At 39.4% G+C, this 20,462-nt stretch overlaps 1 protein-coding gene across 1 annotated transcript in view; it reads right to left on the bottom strand.

The window, feature by feature from the left end:
- The window catches only part of LOC126335917 (Down syndrome cell adhesion molecule-like protein Dscam2), a 935,428-nt gene that overhangs the window by 93,454 nt on the left and 821,512 nt on the right, over positions 1-20,462 (bottom strand). The window contains exons 20-25 of the mRNA XM_049999390.1: positions 12,102-12,248; positions 8,084-8,239; positions 3,852-3,991; positions 3,366-3,634; positions 3,059-3,213; positions 2,870-2,887 (exon numbers count right to left, since the gene is read on the bottom strand). Coding sequence (XP_049855347.1) covers positions 2,870-2,887; positions 3,059-3,213; positions 3,366-3,634; positions 3,852-3,991; positions 8,084-8,239; positions 12,102-12,248 — 885 coding nt within the window. The remainder of the gene's footprint in view (positions 1-2,869; positions 2,888-3,058; positions 3,214-3,365; positions 3,635-3,851; positions 3,992-8,083; positions 8,240-12,101; positions 12,249-20,462) is intronic.

Below are 20,462 nucleotides of genomic sequence, written 5' to 3'. Positions count from 1 at the left end.
TTTGTGTCGATTCCAAAGCTCTCCATATCTCGTTTACAGGAGTCCTTGAACCTCAATACAGGACGTCCTACAGGTCTTTTGGCTATAGAGATCTCTCCAAGCATCACCTCACGTGGTAAACTGTCAGGATCCATACGGATGACGTGTCCCAGCCAGCGGAGTCGTATCTGCTTCAAGATAGCTGAAATACTGTTGCAGTTAGTTTTGGATAGCACTGATTCATTGGTCACTCGGTCCTTCCACGGCACTCCGAGGATGGATCTCAGGCACCGCACGTGGAGAGCATTAAGGCGACTTTCTTGTTTGGCATAGGTAGTCCATGTTTCCGATGCATACAAAAGGTTGCTGAGGACGCAAGTTTGATATACAAGAATTTTGGTGGTCAAAGAGAGTTCGTTGTTTTTCCAAACACGTGTAGAGAGTTTGTCAAAAGTTGTCGTAGCTCTTCCAATGCGAGCATCAATTCCTACATGAATACAGTCTGGGTAATTGGTGCGCCCTGAGTTACGCTGCTTCAAGATACATGCACGGTTTCTCACTGTAATACGAGGACTTCTCTTACTGTGTTAAAGTTTTAACATAATATTGTGTCTCTTAATGAGTAGTTTATGAAAGCATTTTGAAATTTTTAATTCTCCAATAATAATATGAAATATTGAAACCAACATTTTTGTTGCCCCTGGAACGCGTTAGGTAGACAACCTGCACCGTGAACTAGGAACCGGGTTAGCGGCTTACTAGTATTGACAGACATGAATTTTTAGAGTCAGTTAATGTAGAGAAGGCAATAATGATCTTAATACTGTGATAGCATCAATGACAATGAGTGTGTATATGATATTGTAGTACCTGTGTTGTTAAAAAGAACGATGCAATGTCCTTCGAACATGCATGCATGCCCGAGGGAGCAGGCAACTACAGCCGTTATGAAATAGCTAGAGCACTTAGGAATACTTAAATCGAGAGGAAGAAGACTAGAATATGAAAAATAGATTTAGTAGTGCTTCAGAACGTTGTCAACGTTTAGTACGCTGGACGGACCGCAGTCTGGTACTTCTGACGCAGTTAATACACTGAGATGATAAAAGTCATGGGATACCTCCTGATATTGTGTTTTGCCACTGTGTAATGCAGCGTGGCATGGACTACACAAGTCGTTGACAGTCCCCTGCAGAAATATTGAGCCATGCTGCCTCTACAGCCGCCCATAATGGCTAAAGTGTTGCCGGTCCACGATTTTGTGCATGAAGTGACCTCTCTGTCACGTCCCACAAATGCTTGATAGAGTTCATGTTGGAGAATCAGGGTTGACAAATCATTCATTCGAACTGTCCAGAAAGTTCTTTAAACCAATTGCGAACAATTAAGTCCGGTGACGTGGCGCATTGCTTGGGAACAAATGGTCTGCAAGTAGCCGAACATAACCATTTACAGTCAATGATCAGTTCAGTTGAACTAGAGGACCGAGTCCATTCCACATAAACACAGCCCATACCATTATGGAGCCAACACCAGCTTGCACACTGCCTTGTTGACAACTTGAGTTCATGGCTTCATGTGGACTGCGCCACCCTCGAACCCGATCATTATCTCTTACCAACAGAAATCGGGACTCATCTGACCATGCCACGGTTTTCCAGTCGTCTAGAGTGCAACTGGTACGGTAACGAACCCAGGAGAGGCTCCGTAGGCGATGAAGGCGATTTTGTACAGTTAGCAAAGGCACTCGTGTTGGTCGTCTGCTGCCATAGCCCATTAACGTCACATCTCGTCGCTTTATCCTAACGGATACCTTAATCGCAGGACTCACACTGATATCTGCGGATATTTCACGTAGTTTTGCCCTGTTAGCATTGATAAATCTTTGCAAATACCGCTGCTTTCGGTTGTTAAGTTGTAAGTTTTAGGTTTTTATGTTGGTAACGCCATGTAGCGCTCTATATGAAAATCACTGACTGTGCTGTGTGCAGTCTGTGACTGGTTTGCATTGTTGGAATTTGCTATTGTAGTGTTGGGCAGTTGGCAGTTAACAGCGCGTAGTGTTGCGTAGTTGGAGGTGAGCCGCCAGCAGTGGTGGATGTGGGGAGAGAGATGGCGGAGTTTTGAGAGCGGATGATCTGGATGTGTGTCCATCAGAGACAATAAATTTGTAAGACTGGATGTCATGAACTGATATAAATCGTTTGTTCTCTATCAACATCTTTCATTTGCTAATTATGCATATCAGTAGTTAGTGCCTTCAGTAGTTACGATCTTTTATTTAGCTGGCAGTATTGGCGCTCGCTGTATTCCAGTAGTTCGAGTAACGATGATTTTTGTGAGGTAAGTGATTCATGAAAGGTATAGGTTATTGTTAGTTGGGGCCATTCTTTTGTAGGGATTATTGAAAGTCAGACTGCGTTGCGCTAAAAATATTGTGTGTCAGTTTAAGCACAGTCATTTATAATTTTTCTAAGGGAACCTTTCAAAGTGTAAGCCACTGGCCACTCCATTGTCCGTGGTGAGAAGTAATGCCTGAAATTTTGTATTCTCGGCACACTCTTGACACTGCGGGTGTAGGGATATTGAATTACGTCCCATGCATCTAGCTCCAACTACCATTCCACGTGCAAAGTTTGGTAAATCCCATCGTGCGGCCATAATCACTTCGGACACTTAATTATGAATCACCTGAGTACAAATGACATCTCCGCCAATACACTGCCCTTTTGTACCTTAGATACACAATACTACCCCCCATCTGTATATGTGTATATAGCTATCCCATGGCTTTTGTAGCTTCATTGTATACAAGGTCAAATCATTACAATAAGTATACATGGATTCTCAATTTCACAACAGCGAATTTGCAAATGAATAATTTACTTACTGCCTTTGCTTCTGCTCTCTTCGTAGGTTGCAGAAAAAAGAGAAGAACAATTAATAGGAATTGAACTGTGTACATACATAAAACACGTAAATTCAATGAAATGATGCATTTGAAGAGTTATCGACTGTAAAATATTACCACAAACTATTATACTTTACTTTTGAGAAAGAAGTTCTTAAGATGCTCTACCTTGGACAGATACGGAATATACAATTTCTTCCTTCCCGAAGACGTTTTCTGCTGAACAAGAATAGTTTCCTGCATCCGTGCTCTGCACGGAGCTGATATAAACTGTACCCTCAGAATTGATCTGTACATGTCTGTTTCCTTGGACATTTTTTCCACTGAAGGGAAGTAATAATTTTGTATTAATTTCATGCACTCACTTAATGTATTACTGTTCTGAGAACTTCATAACAAAATAGTCACAATAATTGAAATGTTCTTAAGAAGAAAGTTGCACAGAAACTATTGCCAGAAACTGGAATCTACTTACTTTTTAGTCCAGTGTAAAAGTGGAGCGGGTTGTCCCACTGTTAAGCATGGTAGTCTGAGTTCTTCCTTCCATGCCACCGTCATCGATTCACTGAATGAAGCAATTCTGGCTGGAACGTGGTTGGTTGGTGCCTGTACCACTCGCCTCGATGGATTGCCCTCTCCGACGATAGTGAAGGCTGTCACCCAGAATTCGTATCTGTGGTGAGTTTCCAAATGCGATATACTGTAGTAGGTCTGCTCTGAAGGCAAATCGTACTGGTCCCTGTCCTGGGGATCATATTGATACCAGTACACATCGGAAATATGTCTGTTAGTAAGAGACCGATACTACACAAGGTTATATTTAACATCATTGTGTCCTTCGTATTAGCAGCTTATACAGCAGAAAAAAAGTAATTTTAAACGCCGATCATAGTCTAACAAGGAACAGACACATAAAAGCAGTGATTATTGAAGGCGTCTAACTTTCTCCTATGATACATACCAATCCAACGCCATCTATGGACCGCATGTATACTTTGTATTTCTTAATTCTTCCGTTCGGATATTTAGGAGCTCTCCAGGACAATAGTATTGTTCTTGAATCCATAACCAGTGCCTTAATGTCTTCAGGTTCTCCTGGAACTGAAGTATATGACAAAAATGAATACTCTCTTCGGTGTTGTTTTGGTTTTGGTCACCTATAAACTTAATAATTATTTAAACATCCATTTAAATTAAAACTGTATGGTGCTGGGAACTTAAAAGAGACCTTTGAATGTTAATGAGAGCATTCTTAGCAGTTGAGCTGTTAAAGCACGTCTCAGGGTCCCCTCTAATCATAAGTTTGACGACACCCATTTAAAAATTTACGGTAAGAGTGTTTTCGCGAAAGGCAGAAGTTAGATTCCCGATCGGGCACACAATTTTAATTTGTTGTATCCGGGAGTCAACTGTACAGTAAAATCTTCATTTTCTTTAATAATACTCGTACCGCGCTAGTAAAGGCAGCACAAAACTGTGAAACCCGTAAAATATTTGATATGTCTCAATATGATCACTGCATAGCATGAATTGAAAGCAAAAAAGTTACACACTTAGCAGGATCGGTTCGAAAAGATTTTTCCATACAGTTTGGGGCTCCAGCTACCGCTCCCCCCTCCCCCCCCCCCCCCACCATTCCATCGAACAACTTTATCCCTGCCAGTTTTCACTAATAATTGTGATATGTACATCATAGAACTCTAGTACAGTACCTCAAGCAGCCGCTACTACCTGCGATACGTCCTGTATAATAATCACTGCTGGGCCCTCTGGCGCCACTCGCACACGGAGAGGTCCCCAGCGGGGGGGGATAGGCTTTTTGAAATCATCTATACGTTCCAACTTTCACACAATGTAGCCATTTACCCTGCTGAGCCTTCGTTTGCGAGACATCGACAAAAAAATCGGAATTTCGCGTGATGCTCTTCATCTTAAATAGATCGGTTGCACGGCATAATGGTTGACGTATTGGCCTCGTTATGGCTTCTCCATGCAGCGGGTGGCATTTTGGCCTTCGCTTGGCACCCCGTTGTATCCCGTATATTCAAAGATACTATTCTTTTTGCGTATTCAGTTCACCTAGTATAATTTGAAGCTACTCTTATAAGTTGTTCACTTCCTCGTCCTGACCTTCTAATATGTGTCTGAAATATGAACACAGTCAGATAAAAGGGGTTGCAAGTGTTAAATGCTTGGTATGCAAACCCACGGGAAATTCAACTCGTAGGAGTGTAACAGAAAACTGAAGAAATACCTAGGAAATTATCTTTTGCAATGAAGATGTAGGCAGGCATGGGTGATATAAAAATAAAAAAAAAACTTGCTTAAATTGCTTACTTTTATTCCTAATGCACAGACAATCCTATTTTGGGACAACTCATCAAGCCAAGCCAAGCCAAGCCAGGCTACACAAAAGTTTGTAGTACGAATGTGAACACAAGAACATTTTGAAAAGGCTTGTCCGAGAAATTTGAGATACTTACTACTACATCCCAATATTTTTATTCCTTAAAAATGTTCGTAAATAACATACTTTTCAAAACAACAGCTCAGTTTAATGGTTCAATGGTTCTGAGCACTATGGGACTTAACATCTGAGGTCATCAGTCCCCTAGAACTTAGAACTACTTAAACCTAACTAACCTAAGGACATCACACACATCCACGCCCGAGGTCGCGCGGTTCCAGAGTGAAGCGCCTAGAAGCGCTCGGCCACTCCGGCCGGCAGCTCAGTTTAAGTTCAGTGAGTTTTACAAATAAGAATCACTTACTTCGTCCAGAAAGGGGCCCATTGAAACTACATGGGAGATTAAACTCTGTTATGGACTGGGACTCGAACTTGTGACATCTTCCTTTTCGCGGGTCAGTGTTCTACTGAGTCTACCTCTCATCTGTCTTCCAAACTTCACAGAAGTTCTCTTGCTTACTTTGTAAGCTTAGAACTCCTTTCTTTCACAATATTTGTCCCGCAAGATATGCAGCAGACAGTCTGTGAAGTTTGGAAGCTAGGAGAGAGTTACTGGCGGAAATGAAGCAATGAGAGTTGGTCTGAGAGTCGTGCTTGGGTAGCTCAGTCGGTAGAGCGTTTCCTCGTGAAAGACAAACGTCTTAGGTTCGAGTTATAGTTAATTTTTAATCTCGCAGGAAGTTTCAAATCAGCGCACATTCCGCAACAGAGCGAAAATTGTATTCATGAATGTCCATTATTCTTGTACACACATTTTCATAATTTGCCAACAGCAAAAAAAGTTTGTCTACTAATAAGGTTCAGTTGAAGAGGAGCATACTTATTTATTGGTGGCCAACTCCTCCTACTCGTCTGACGAATTCCTTAGTAGAACTGATTTGCACATATATTCGTAATATCAAAGAAAATGGATCAGGTATGTGCTAATTTCTCAATGTGTTACATTGTTTTGATGACATCATTAAGCTAACACAGGCAATAGGTAGTCAAAAGATTTAAAACTTACTACAATATTTGTTACTACATCTAGTACACCCTCCCCCCCCCCCCCCCCCCCACACACACACACAAAATCACACACAGAAAGAGAGACAGTATTATTATATATAGTAGTGTTATATAGATCTACCATAAAGCAAAGCAATACTTTTTTATTAAAAATGAGTATATGTAGTGTGACTTTTTCCACCGTATACGAATTCTAGGAAATGATCGATGAGGGGATAAGGAACAAAGAAGGTCTAATGAACTTAGGTCTGGAAATAGGTGGTTTCCCTGCTAGAGACCATTTGTTCACTCATCCATTGTTATAGAGACTGCAGTCTAATACTCTCTGTGCCAAGCAGCTGCAGTTCCAGTATGTGTTGAAAATGGTTTCCATGTGTCTCAACGAATGCATGTACGTACCGTAACATGATCTGTCTCATACGTTCACATCGGCCAGGCTGCGTCCGAACAGTGTCAAAGGCAGCATGAATACACTGCTCCAGTGTCTCCACATCTAGAATGGGCTCTGCGTACACGATACTTTTGAGACGTTCCCCGATGCGACTGCAGCCCCTCATTCTATCCATTGACCAGGAAAGACACGACTGAGGCGCGTCCAGACGTTTACGGCGAAGTGGGCTACAGCATCATCATGTAGCAGCCACACAACCTTTCGAATCGTCAATCATTTCTTCCAGCAGGTGAGGCAAAGTCACCCGCAAGAAACGCCGATAGTTCCGGTCTGTTAAGCGACGTGGAAGGAAACCTGGTCTCAAAATACAGTCGTCAGCTTTCCCGGCCCACGTATTCCGGTTGCACCCATACTGATGATTCGCTGTCACCGTATCATGAGGGTTCTGCATACTATCCAAAAGACCACTGTTATGGAAGCTGAAGATACCACTCCGCTTAAAGTGGACTCATGTGTGGATTGCACAAATTCCTGAATCGTGGTTGCCTGGTGAAGAAACCAGTGACAAAAATGCTGCCGACATGGAAAGTCTGTCGCTAGTAAGCCCTGCACATGCTGCAAGTGATAAGGGTGGTAACAATTGTCATGGAGAATGTTCCACGCGGTCGTCTGGTTTACCCTGGAGTAGTGAGCCAACTGCCTGGTACGTCAGTCGCCTTCCACAGTGTTAGTCACATTTTCCTCCAAGTGTGGTGTCCGAACATTTCGGGTACGTCCTTGATGTTACCTGCTTCCTGGAACGACACTGTCTCAGACAAACGGCGGAACACTGTTGCGAACATTGAATGCTGTGGTTGTTGTCGGCGGGGACAGGTCTACTAATAAAATCTTGCAGCCCGCCGCCCATTGCCATTACCCTTTCCATAAGGAAACACCATGTAGGCAAGCTTTCGATTGGAATAGGGAACCATTGCGTATAACGCTGTATCACATGTACTACAAGATGGGTCAGCAGGACAAATGAATCGGGCACAACATTACGTATTACTATGGCAAGAGAGGGCGTTAGGGCATGAGGTATGAAAAACAATATAACCTTCTCAGAGGAAACCATTCATACTGCAACTGTCACTGCATGGTACAGAACATATTAGACTACAGTCTCTGTTACAAACTGTGATTGAATAAATGGTCTCTAGCATGGAAACCATGCATTTCCGGCCATAATTTCATTACAACTTATTTGTTCCGTATCCTCTCATTGATCAACCACTAGAGTTCGTACACGGTGGAAAGAAATCAGAACACAGAGATCTCTCAAACTCACCATCTTCCTGTGTTCGGCAGAAGATAGGTCGACTAGGCACTCCATCTCCCTTTCGTGTGAAGGCTTTCACTTCTATGCTATAATTACAGAAAGGAACGAGATCCAAAAGTTCTAACTTGTTCTCTATTGTTGTATGTTCATCCATGGTAATCATATCTGAAAAATAGTTTAAATAAATATCAGATGATATTTCTATAGAAACATAGAAACAAGAACCATTTTACACCTGCCTAGTGTTAATATTATAAATGTCTCAAGTATTTCCTTCTGATTTAGGAAACTTGTTTAGTGGCGACACTATGTATTTTCATGTTAAGGATGCAGCAGCAAAAGGGCTTTACTGTATGCATCTAATAGCTCTTTACTTATGAAATTTATTGCCATGCAAAATATTAACAGAAATTTAGTTCATCTTATAGCAGAGAGGAGGGGGGATTCGATCATGACATCAGAAATAGTAACATTCATAATAAGTAAATTGAGTTAGTTTTAGTTCTGCCACAGACTGTGATGACGATTGTATATAAAACACATCTGTTTATAGCAAAGGAATGTAAAAAACGGTTTGAGGCATCTATCATTTTCATTTTAAGAAATATTATGTTCAGCAGGTAGGAGTGTGTGATTGAGTTACTCATATAGCTAGGGCACTGCTTAAACACAATGTCTGGGAAGTTCCTGCACTCCTCTTGATTTTGTGTATTTGGGGACATGAATAGTTCTTTTCCCAGTACCCTCCGATGAAGCTGAAAACAAGTGTTGTTGTCAGTATTGTGTTATTTTGTTTCAGTACTGGATTATTGCGGTTGTGAAGTCGTGACTGATGTGAGCGGACTCAGTTACACTATTGAGGAGCGATTAGTGGTTTGTGTGGGTGCACTAATATCCATAGATAAGTGTGTTTGGAGATGACTTTGGTAAAGCCCCATCTTTTAAAGCATTTGGGAGAAATGTGCTTTAGTTACAGTTAGTGTCAAAGAAAAACTTCATAGTCGGTGTAAAAGAAAGCGAGAGGAAATGTGTGCCACTTGTCACCCAGTCAACTGTGCGATCACCAAATAGACCCATTTTAAAAAAAAGAGCCATAGAATTTAAAGTACCACAGTTATTTGAGAATATGAAAACGAAAGGATTTAGTCGTATGTTTGTGAATGACTTGCATGACAACTACATGAAGCAGACTGCTTCAACCTGCCGTGGGTTGTTATCACAATTGCCCAAAATTGAGTCTCAGTCAGGAGTGTTGTTTTCTGACGAATGTGCAATATATTGCAATTCACCCAGGAAGAATGCCGTTTTCTGGTGTAAGAAAAGTCTCCACTATGTGCAAGAATTGGAAAAGAACCCATGTCACGTTACAGTATGTTCTAGGATGTCACCATCCACAGCTCGTGGTCTAGTGGCTAGCATTGCTACCTCTGGATCATCGGGTCCTGGTTTCGATTCCCGGCCGGGTTGGGGATTTTCTCTGCCTGGGGACTGGGTGTCTATGTTGCCCTGATCATTTCCTCCTCCTCCTCCTCCTAATCATCATCATCACCATCATTTGTGACTGTTGCTAGATTGGACCGAGTAAAAATAAATTGGACTGTGTAAAAATTGGAACTTTGTACGGACGCTGATGACCGCACAGTTGAGCGCCTCCCAAAAAAAAACATAATCATGATCATCAGGTTGTTATCAGCGAGAGAGGTGGTGCAGTGATTAGCACACTCGACTCGCATTCAAGAGAACAATGGTTCATACCCGCGTCCAGCCATCTTGATTTAGGTTTCCCGTGATTTCCCTAAATGCCAGGATGGTTCTTTTGAAAAGGGCACGGCAGATTTCCTTCCCATCCTTCCCTAATCCCAGCTTCTGCTCCGTCTCTAATGACCTCACTGATAATGCGATGTTAAACACTTCTCTCCTCCCCCTCCGTTGGGATGTCATCACAATGTCTGTTCTGATATATTTTTTTTAAGCGTACATGAATGGAAATTCTTATTTGCAGTTTCAGCAAACATGGTTAACACCTCAGCATGAAAACAAGGGAATCACGAATCCCGTTTGATTTATATGATGTAAGCTTTCTCGGCTGGTACTGACAACACTTAAAACTTCCTAGCTATTATTTTATGCAACGACTATGGCGTAATGGCATGGAAATTTTTAAGTGGAAGCACGTGTGGTTACAGAAGGGTGGAGATTCAGCATACATTGCTATTCATCTGCATAAGCGCTTTGATGTACAAATTCGAGGTTGTTGGGTTGAGCATGTTCAGTAACATCTCCAAGGCAAATGAACTGGACACCATGAAGTCCAAAACTTATCACACCTGACAACTAATAACGGGAAATATCAGTTTTCCATACAGCTCAAATTTGGTGCAATACTTTAAAAAAATTTTGCAAAACGTTTGTTGGACAAGGAATTTGGATGCGAAACTCCTGAGATATTGTGCAAGTCATGCAGAACAAGGACACACGTAGACCTCTGCGCACAAGGTGTGATGGCACATATACATATCCGCTGGATACATAGTCTTCATATGTAAGTACTCTTTTATACAACATAATGCTCTGACGTGGGAGCATGGAAACTTATAAAACACAATGTACAGCATTGCTTGGTATTTGACAATGTTTGAGCAATACTGAATTAAGAACGAATGAAACAAGAACATTTGTACAATGTAACAACCATATTAAACGCAGCAACTAGAGACTTTCGTTGTTGCTGTCAGTGGAAATATTACTTATACATACTACAACAGTAATATGTGACAAAACAATTGTTTCTTGAAGTTTAACAGGAATCAACAAAAAAATGTTGTTCAGTATTTCTATGACTGCATATCCGACAGTATTCATTCACAAATCTTAAGGAAAATAGTACACTGTAAATATTAGATAGGTATTAATGTACAAATTAATATTCGTAACAAACTTTTATAATTATTACATTTTTATTTACACTGGTGTAAATTTCAAAACTTGCATGAATAATGTACAAAACATATGAGTAACGGAAGGCCAAGCAATGTGGAAGGAAATGGTAAAAAATCTGTATTTATGTTATGCAATGGACAGTAATTTATACAGAAACTGTACAGAAAAATATCCTTAATTATATATGTAATACCAGTAATATGAGGAATAAAAAAATGAAAGATGGAAATTATTCGTTGGACAGGATAATATTTCCAAATGAATAAGAAAAATGTTGATATTGTCCCTAAAAGTACAATACTTACCAAAATAACTGATATACAAATTAATGCTTGTGGCAAAGCTTAGAATCTGATTAACATACATAATGGAATTAATGTTGCGCCAAAAATTAGGAAAGAAAATATGTCCACTTGTACATCAATCAATAGATATGTATATGCATGAACACTGGAAAGACAGAAACAAATGTGAAAATTTTTCTGTAACATGTATCTAACTTACGATTTGCTCAGACATCAATATCAGGATACAGTTTTTTATTTTTTTGAAATACTAGTACTTCCACAAATATAGTATCAGTAATTTGCTTCTTTGTTAGAAAATGAGTCTGCCACAATGATTAAATGTAAAGCATTTGATTTATAGAATGATACACATGTCTTGGCTAATAAGTATGTTTAACTTATTACTCTTAGTTTCACTTATATCAAATATAAACCAGATGTCTTTGTTTGCTTTTTCACTAAATATTTAAAATATGACCTTTGTATACATCGTGACTGAGCTAAATAACAGATTATAATATTGCCATTGCTTGTTTTAATTTCTTAAATGTGGTCTTCCAAAAAACAAATACTATTTGGGTAGCATTAAGTGCTGTGCACTTCTAGAGTTTTATTTTGGTAGCCATCCTTTTGGTTACCTACGAATTTAAATTTTTTTGAAAAAGAAAATGCAGCAGGCTAGGAGAATATATTTTTTGAAATTAAGAATATAGTTGTCACATGTCAACAACTAACTAATCAAAATTAAGAATAAATATGTTCTTAATCAAAGTAGAATGTTACCAAAACATTTAACTTACCATCCCAGTTGGAAAGTGCATGGTATACAACTCTGTAGCCAACCAGGTTGCCATTTATTTCCTTGGCAGGAGGTGGTGACCACAGAACCAGAATGCTATATGCTGATAAAGCAGTGCACTGTACATCAGTTGGAGGAGCTCCAGGAACTGAAATAAACCTACAGTGTTCAAATTTCTGTGTGGTAAATTTCACCAAATGAGTATGCAGTAAGAATACGTTTACTAATTTTAAATTTATAAACATTTCCTGTGTGTGTGAAATAATACTAAAACAGCAACTTATACAGAAGAGACTATCATGCAAAAGAATAATTATTTAGCAATAGGAGTATTTGGGGAGGAACAGTAGTCTCACTGTAGCATAGAAACAAAATAACATGCTAACAACCTCAGGATAGAGTAGCACGGAGAGCTGCATCATCCAGTCTCAGGACTGAAGATCACAAAAAAAAACAGAATAAAATGATGGAGGTAGGGGAAGGATGGGAAGATGTTAAGGGCGAAAAATAATATTAAAGTAATATGGAAATTATAACACTATAAATGCACATTATCTGAAAATTCCTAATAATAAGATCTGGTAAGTCTTAAAACATGAACTATTATTATAATCATAATTAGCAACAAAAATAGCAGCAAGCTGGAGAACCCCCACAAGAAGTTAAGTCTGTTCATGGAATAATTCACTTAAGATGTTAAAGAGCGATAGTGGGAGATCAAAATATTCTTTGGACCAAATTGACTTTTGACAGTTTGGTTGCCTATATGCAGAGGGAGGGGCAAGCACATGATGGCATTATGAACCAACCCTCTCCAAAGCCATACCCCTTTCCTAAATCGCAGAAATCCCTTACACTTCCCTCCCTTATTTCTTCCCCCTTCCCCCAATCATTCCACGTGCACCCCCTCCCCTTCCTAAGCCAGGCACCTTTCCCTCCCTATCACTTTCTTAAGCCATGTCCCTATTTCTTTTTCTTTTCCTTTTTTTTTTTTTTTTTAGAATAGTGCAACCAGAGTGATTATAAGCTAATACACATATGCAGGACTCTCAATAATAGCTCAGTATTTTACTGTCCAATCACATTACTCAACTTCTCCGTCAATCCCTGCGCCATTCCTTAAAAACAGTCTAATCAGGTCTCTTCTAAACCCTCTGTGGTATTTCGTGCTCTTCGAGTAACAGCTTAGTATGTTATCGTTCAGTTACATTTATCAACTCCTTCTTAAATCCCTGCACATTTCTTGCAAACAGGTCAATCAGAGAACATCTAAGCTAACTCATATATTTAGCCCAGTCAGAGTTCAATATTTTATTTCCATATCAGCTCACCCAATACATTTCTCCTGTCCTTAAAAAAAAATGGTTCAAATGGCTCTTAGCACTATGGGACTTAACATCTGAGGTCATCAGTCCCCTAGAACTTAGAACTAATTAAACCTAACTAACCCAAGGACATCACACACATCCATGCCCGAGGCAGGATTCGAACCTGCGGCCGTAGCGGTCTCGCGGTTCCAGACTGAAGCGCCTAGAAGCGCATGGCCACACAGGCCGGCCTCCTGTCCTTCTAACCTCGTCCTTTTCTTCGAAGCAGGTCATTCAGAAGGCTTCCTAGAGCAAGATTTGGCGTGACGTAGCACCATTATCGTCCGGTAGTGTTGACAATTGCATAATGTGTGCATAGCATCCGAAATACTCGTGCCATCGCTAATGATAGTTCGATTTCTGTACCCTAGGAGGCTTAAAACACTGAAATATTACATTATGACTAATCTTAAAGTATATTATTCGCTTCTTTCAGAAATGATTCACGTTAGGGGAGAAGATTATAGTGTCTAATGTTCTACATTAGAAAAATATAGCTAACTTTATAAGCTGAGTAACATATCATTTTATTAGTTTAGATTTTAAGCCTAGTCGGTAGCTTGTTCCAGTGGTGATACTAAAACGAGCTCTCATCAATTGCCGTTTTTAGAAGTCTTTCAGTGACGGTTCACTTCAACAAGCATCATTTTAGGGGAGAAGATAATAATGCATAATGTTCTACAGTAGAATAATTGTAACTGCCTAGTTGTTATTCTCTTTTTGTGTGTTTCGATTATGAGGACGTAAAAAGGAGAAATACTATACTACGAGCAGTTACAGGCTTATTATGCTAGATTACGTCCGCCCCGATAGCTGAATGGTCAGCGTGAAGGACTGCCGTCTAAAGCGGCCCGGGTTCGATTCCTTGCTGGATCGGGGAGTTTCTCCGCTCAGGGACTGGGTATTGTGTTGTCTTCATCATCATTTCTTCCCCATCCGGCGCGCAGGTCGCCCAATGTGGCATCGAATGTAATAAGACCTGTACCAAGGCGGCTGCACCTGCCCCTAAGCGGCCTCCCGGCCAGTGACGCCAAACGCTCATTTCCATTTCCATGCTACATTTTCTGTTTATGATGTAGGTATTGTGAACAGTATGCGCCTAAACATATGAGTGTTAATCTCATAGCGTCGGCTTTGTTTCGTATTTTTAACAGTCTGTGGGGGGGGGGGGGGGGGGAAGAAAAAGCATTGGAAGGTCCAGCCATTTGCACAGGAAAATCAATAAGTTATTTTATTTTACTGTATTTGAAAGTGCGACGTACGTATTTGTGAGTAAAATTTAAAACAGTTGTTTACTTACTATATAGCCCCCTATAACAATTTTACGCTATGAAGTGGCTAAATTCCAAGTAAAATGAGCTCAGTTTTAATGATAGTGTTGTATGTGATGTGGGGGAATAATCTGTTGTCTGCAAATAGTGTTTAGAGAACAGTGGGTACAATAAAGAAACCGTCACATCTGATTTTTTTTTCAATAGTGACTCACTTCACCAAACACTATTTTATGGGGGGGAGGGATGATAATGTATCATGTTCTACACTAAAAAAATACAACTGACGCTATTGACTGGCTAATATGGCTTTTTATTACTTTAGATTTTTTGTGATTAGCTGATGTTGTTTCCGCTGGGGTGAATAACCATTGTTCCTATGCGCATGGTACACTTAATCAAAGTAGCAACTGAGGAAGAATAACTGCAAATATTCACAATATCATTACTGCCTGTCAATTATGTCTATCACGGACGTACAATAAGACTCCTTTACAATTCCATAGGACTAGAAACAATTTGAAATTCAACAAAAATCACAACTTATATTGGATTGTGCAGTTTATATTCGTTACTTTTTTGAAGATGCTCTTAATTTTGTGTGTTAGCTGATTGTGGTGTATTATGGAGAGCAACTTTGTGTTTGTGTTGTGGGATGATATTTCTGGTGTGAAACTGCATTATGGGTTACAGTTGGGTGTTAGTACATCTGGACTGTTCTTATTTCTGCTGTCTTCTGTTTGTGTATTTTTAATGGCGTTAGGCAGCCTCAGTGCTAGCTTGATTTTATATCCATACTTTTGTGCTGACGCCAATGATCATGCCCTTTTGGACGTCAGATAGCTCTCTCCCTTTCCATATTACAACCACTACACTGTTTTTCCGCGTCCATCCGACGCGCTTTATACACCCTACACTGTTAGTACTGCCTCTTGCTGTCTATGAATGGTTTTTAAACGTTGATGTCGTACGTGGGCGGTGGTCACATTAATGTGAGTGGACTGTGTAGTTATTCATGGACCACAATTTACTCCGAGAAGTGGAGTCTGAAATTTCAAATAAATACTCTGATTTTGTAATGATTTGCATTTTGGGCTTGTGGTGTAGAAATAGAAATTTTAAGGTGTTAACAGTAATAGTCTCTATTCACTGGGATCCATCTGCCGTTTTTGAGTTATTTATGAACCAATTACATGCATTATTAATTAATTTAAATGTCTAGCACAAATATATAATTCAGCTAAACTCTAGCCCATTGTCGTTCCGTATTACATTAGATTTGATTACTTGTTCCATAGATCATGAATACAACACTTCGTAATGATGTGGAACGTGTCAGGTTAATAAAAGATGTCTGTACAAGATATTACATTACACAAAATACTGCATGACACTAATGTTTGAGTTTTTTTTTTTGCCTCCCTCAATTCATATCTACAAATTCAGCCGATGAGTAGAAGGAGTTGTCATCTAGAAATTCTTTTAATTTATTTTTAAATGTTATTTGGCTATCTGTCAGGCTTTTGATGCTGTTTGGTTGGTGACCAAAGACTTTTGTGGCAGCAAAATTTACACCTTTCTGTGCCAAAGTCAGATTTAACCCTGCATAGTGAAGAGAATCCTTTCTCCTGGTGTTGTAGCTAAGCACACTGCTATTACTTTTGAACTGGGCTGGACTATTAACAACAAATTTCATAATTGAATATATATACTGTGAGGCTACTGTGAGGATCCCTAGATCCTTAAATAGATGTCTGCAGGATGACCATGGGTGGGCTCCAGCAATTATTCTGATTACACGTTTTTGAGCAATGAATACTTTTCTACTCAACGATGAATTGCCCCAGAATATGATGCCATACTAAAGCAGTGAATGAAAGTAGGCATAGTAAGCTAATTTACTGAGATTCTTATCACCAAAATTTGCGATAACCCTAATAGCATACGTAGCTGAACTCAGACATTTCAGCATACCATCAATATGTTGCTTCCAGTTTAACCTCTCATCAATGGACACACCTAAAAATTTTGAAAATTCTACCTTAGCTACAGACTTCTGTTCAAGGTCTATATTTATTACTGGAGTTGTGCCATTTACTGTACGGAACTGTATATAGTGTGTTTTATCAAAATTTAAAGAGAGTCCGTTTGCTGAGAACCACTTAATAATTTTGTGAAAAACATCATTTACAGTTACATCACTTAGTTCTTGGTTTTTGGATGTTATTACTATACTTGTATCATCAGCAAAAATAACTAACTTTGCATCTTCATCAATGTGGAATGGTAAGTCATTAATGTATATCAAGAACAGTAAAGGACCTAAGACCAAGCCCTGTGGGACCCCATACTTGATAGCCCCCACTTTGAGGAATCAGCTGTTGTTTTAACATTACATGAACCACTTATCAAAGGCCTTTGAGAGATCACAAAAAATACCAATGGGTGATGTCCAGTTATTCCAAGCATTTAATACTTGATCAGTGAAAGCGTATATAGCATTTTCTGTTGAAAAGACTTTCTGAAAACCAAACTGATATTTTGTTAGTACTTTGTTTTTACAAATATGGGAGGCTACTCTTGAATACATTACTTTATCAAAAATTTTTGATTGACCTGTCAGAAGAGAGATTGGGCGGCAGTTGTTGTCATCCGACATATCCCCCTGTTTATGCAATGGTTTTACAATGGCATATTTCAGTCTATCGGGGAAAACACCCTGCTTACATACATGGCTGAGAATCCTACTTATCTGTGGGGAACAAGCTTTAAGTACCTTGCTGGAAATGCCATCAATTCCGTAAGAGCTTTTACTTTTCAGTGAGTTTATTATTTTACTGCTTTCAGAGGGAGAGGTTGGTGGAATTACAGTTGTTTCAAACTGCACAGGTATGGCCTCTTCTATTAGTAGCCTTGCCTCTTCTAGTGAAGATCTAGATCCTATTTTCTCCACAACATTTAAAAATTGATTATTGAGAATATTTTCAATTTCTGATTGTTTGTTAGTACACTTGTCATTCAGTTTTATGGCACTAAAGTCTTCCTGTGATCTTGGTTGCCCTGTTTCAATTTCAATAATATTCCAAGTTACTGATCTCAGACATGATACATATGCATCTGGACGTTTTAATAACTTTTCTTAGTACCACACAATAGTTTTTATAATTTTGAACAATTTCGGGGTCAGTACTCCCTCTTGGTGTTAGATACAGTTCTCTTTTACGGTTGCAAGATATTCTCATTCCTTTAGTTAGCCATGGTTTTTTATATGTTTTCTTGGAATTATGTTTAACTATTTTCTTCGGAAAATAATTTTCAAATACCCTTAAAAATGTATCGTGAAATAAGTTATATTTCAAGTTTGCATCAGGTTCCTTATACACTTCATCCCAGTCTAGTTGCTGTAGGCTTTCCCTAAAGTTTGCAATATTTATATCGTTAATAGAACGCACTACTTTGAAAGTCTGATTTGATATACTACATGGAGCTATGTCATGTACTGTAACTAGCTGTGCACCATGATCTGAAAGACCATTCTCAACAGGATAAGCATTTACGTCCTTAAACCTGGTCTATAAAAAAGTTATCTATCAATGTATTGCTGTTATTTGTTATCCGAGAAGGAAAATCAATGACGGAGCTCAAATTGAAAGAACTGGGCAATACTACAAGGTCATTCTTCCTATAACACTCTTTCAGGGAATCAACATTGAAATCCCCACAAATGATAATTTGTGGAGACCATCTAACACTCTCTCATACAATTTATAAGAAGAGCTATAGTAATCAGCAGCGCTGCAACTGAAATTTCTATAGAAACATCGAATAGCAAAACAAATTGTATAAATACTTGAAGTCAAACTATAAGACTAAGGAATGAATGAGGAATTGAAGACTAATAAACGGAAAATGAATTGTATTAGCACAGTGGAAAGACGTACACAACCCATTTGGTGTCAGTGAAAAATATAGTATATTGTGTAAAGTACTCTACAGTTCTCAAGGAGGAAAACAAGATCCTTTCGAAACAAGTTTAATAAATTACAATTTCCATATTTTTTAATTTTTAATTTGTATATGTTCTTGGGAATGCGGAGACCAACAGCGACAGCCGCTAAACGTAGCAGTTTCTTCCCATGGCAGAGCGTCTCGAAACATGGCGTTCGTAATACTGGTTGAAATTGCTTGGCAAATCGTGTGTGAAGAGGGTAGAGGCAACCGACCGATTGCAGCGATGTTCTGTTCTGCGCGTCCGATTGCTCATTCCATAGATATTCCTGCAAATTAGTGCCTGGTATATGGAAAGGCGTTCTGTAATGAGAGATGAAATAAAATGTTTTTCCTTTTGTATGCAGTGTGGTATCGATAACAGAGAGCTAGAAACGCACACTCTCCTTCTTCAAAGCGGTTTAGAATAATCTGTGCTGAAAGATTTGTATAGGAAGTCAAAACCAGGAAAAGAGTAGGGCAAGTTTATTGTCACCTCTGACATTAATTTGTTCACCGAAGAGGGAATGAGGGAATCAAAGTTTTTTTTTTTTTCCATAAACAGAAAATTCACTTATGATGCAGCACTGCTAGCAGAAGGTAAACCCGAATTAGGTTTAGTGCTAAGTGCTATGGAACATGTGCTAGCTGTAGATTAAGACATGCGCATCGATAAGAAGAAAGCTTCATAGGCGGATATGCTGGAGAACTAAATGTTACAGGCGCGAAAGAGAATCTAGAAGGGATATACAAACTTGGTGATACGTTTCTTACAACAAAACAAGAAGAAAATCATATAAACATGTGCTTCCTTTTCGAGTTGTTAATGGAAGTATACAATTCAAATTCAAATGGCTCCAAGCACTATGAGACTTAACATCTGATGTCGTCAGTGCCATAGACTTAGAACTACTGAAACCTAACTAACCTAAGGACATCACACACATCCATGGCCGAGCCAGGATTCGAACCTGCGACCGTAGCAGCAGCTCGGTTCCTGACTGAAGCGTCTAGAACCGCTCAGCCTTTACAGTTTAGGTGCCTGGAGCTCATCAATACAATCTCATAATAAATGTTGGGAAATGTTCTCTTCTTTATTTTAAACACGCACAGCTCGTCAAATTGTAGACTGTCGCATCCTTTCAAATACTTCCTGGTGGTTTTCAATGGTTTCGCAGCCTTCCGTGACAGGTCGACGAAGAGTTTCTGCATCCGAGTGGACTGCTCATACACCAGTTATTTAAGGTACCTCCAGTGATTATAATCCAACGGTCTGAAGTCGCGAGAACGTTCAGGCCATGGAACTGGTCATCCTTTACCTACACATTAGTCATGGTAGATTCCAGCCAGCGCATCTGGAACACGAGACTCCAACGTAGTGGAGCTCCATCACGCATAAACGAGATATTTCTTCTTATTTCCAGAGGCACATTTACTAGTAGGCCTTCGAGCGTGTTACGAATCAAGTTCATGTAGACAATATCTTTAAGACGTACAGGGAGAACGTATGGCCCTACCAGACAGTTTGCAGTAAATGCGCAGAATGGAAACCTTAACGACAGACAAATGAAGAATGTAAACAAGTCTCCCTGGTAACACAAAGCCATTTAGAATACAATGAGTCAGATTGGCGCATATATAAAGGAGGTTGCTGGGCTCTACCAGGAAAGCCGTTGAACATCAACTGTCATTAATAACTCGAAAACAGGATTTCCAGACACATGTCTGTATGAACTT

Source organism: Schistocerca gregaria, chromosome 2, assembly GCF_023897955.1.
Source record: "Schistocerca gregaria isolate iqSchGreg1 chromosome 2, iqSchGreg1.2, whole genome shotgun sequence".
NCBI classification, from domain to species: Eukaryota; Metazoa; Arthropoda; class Insecta; order Orthoptera; family Acrididae; genus Schistocerca; species Schistocerca gregaria.
The sequence above is the reverse complement of the archived record's forward strand: the minus strand, read 5'-3'. Positions and strand labels throughout refer to the sequence as shown.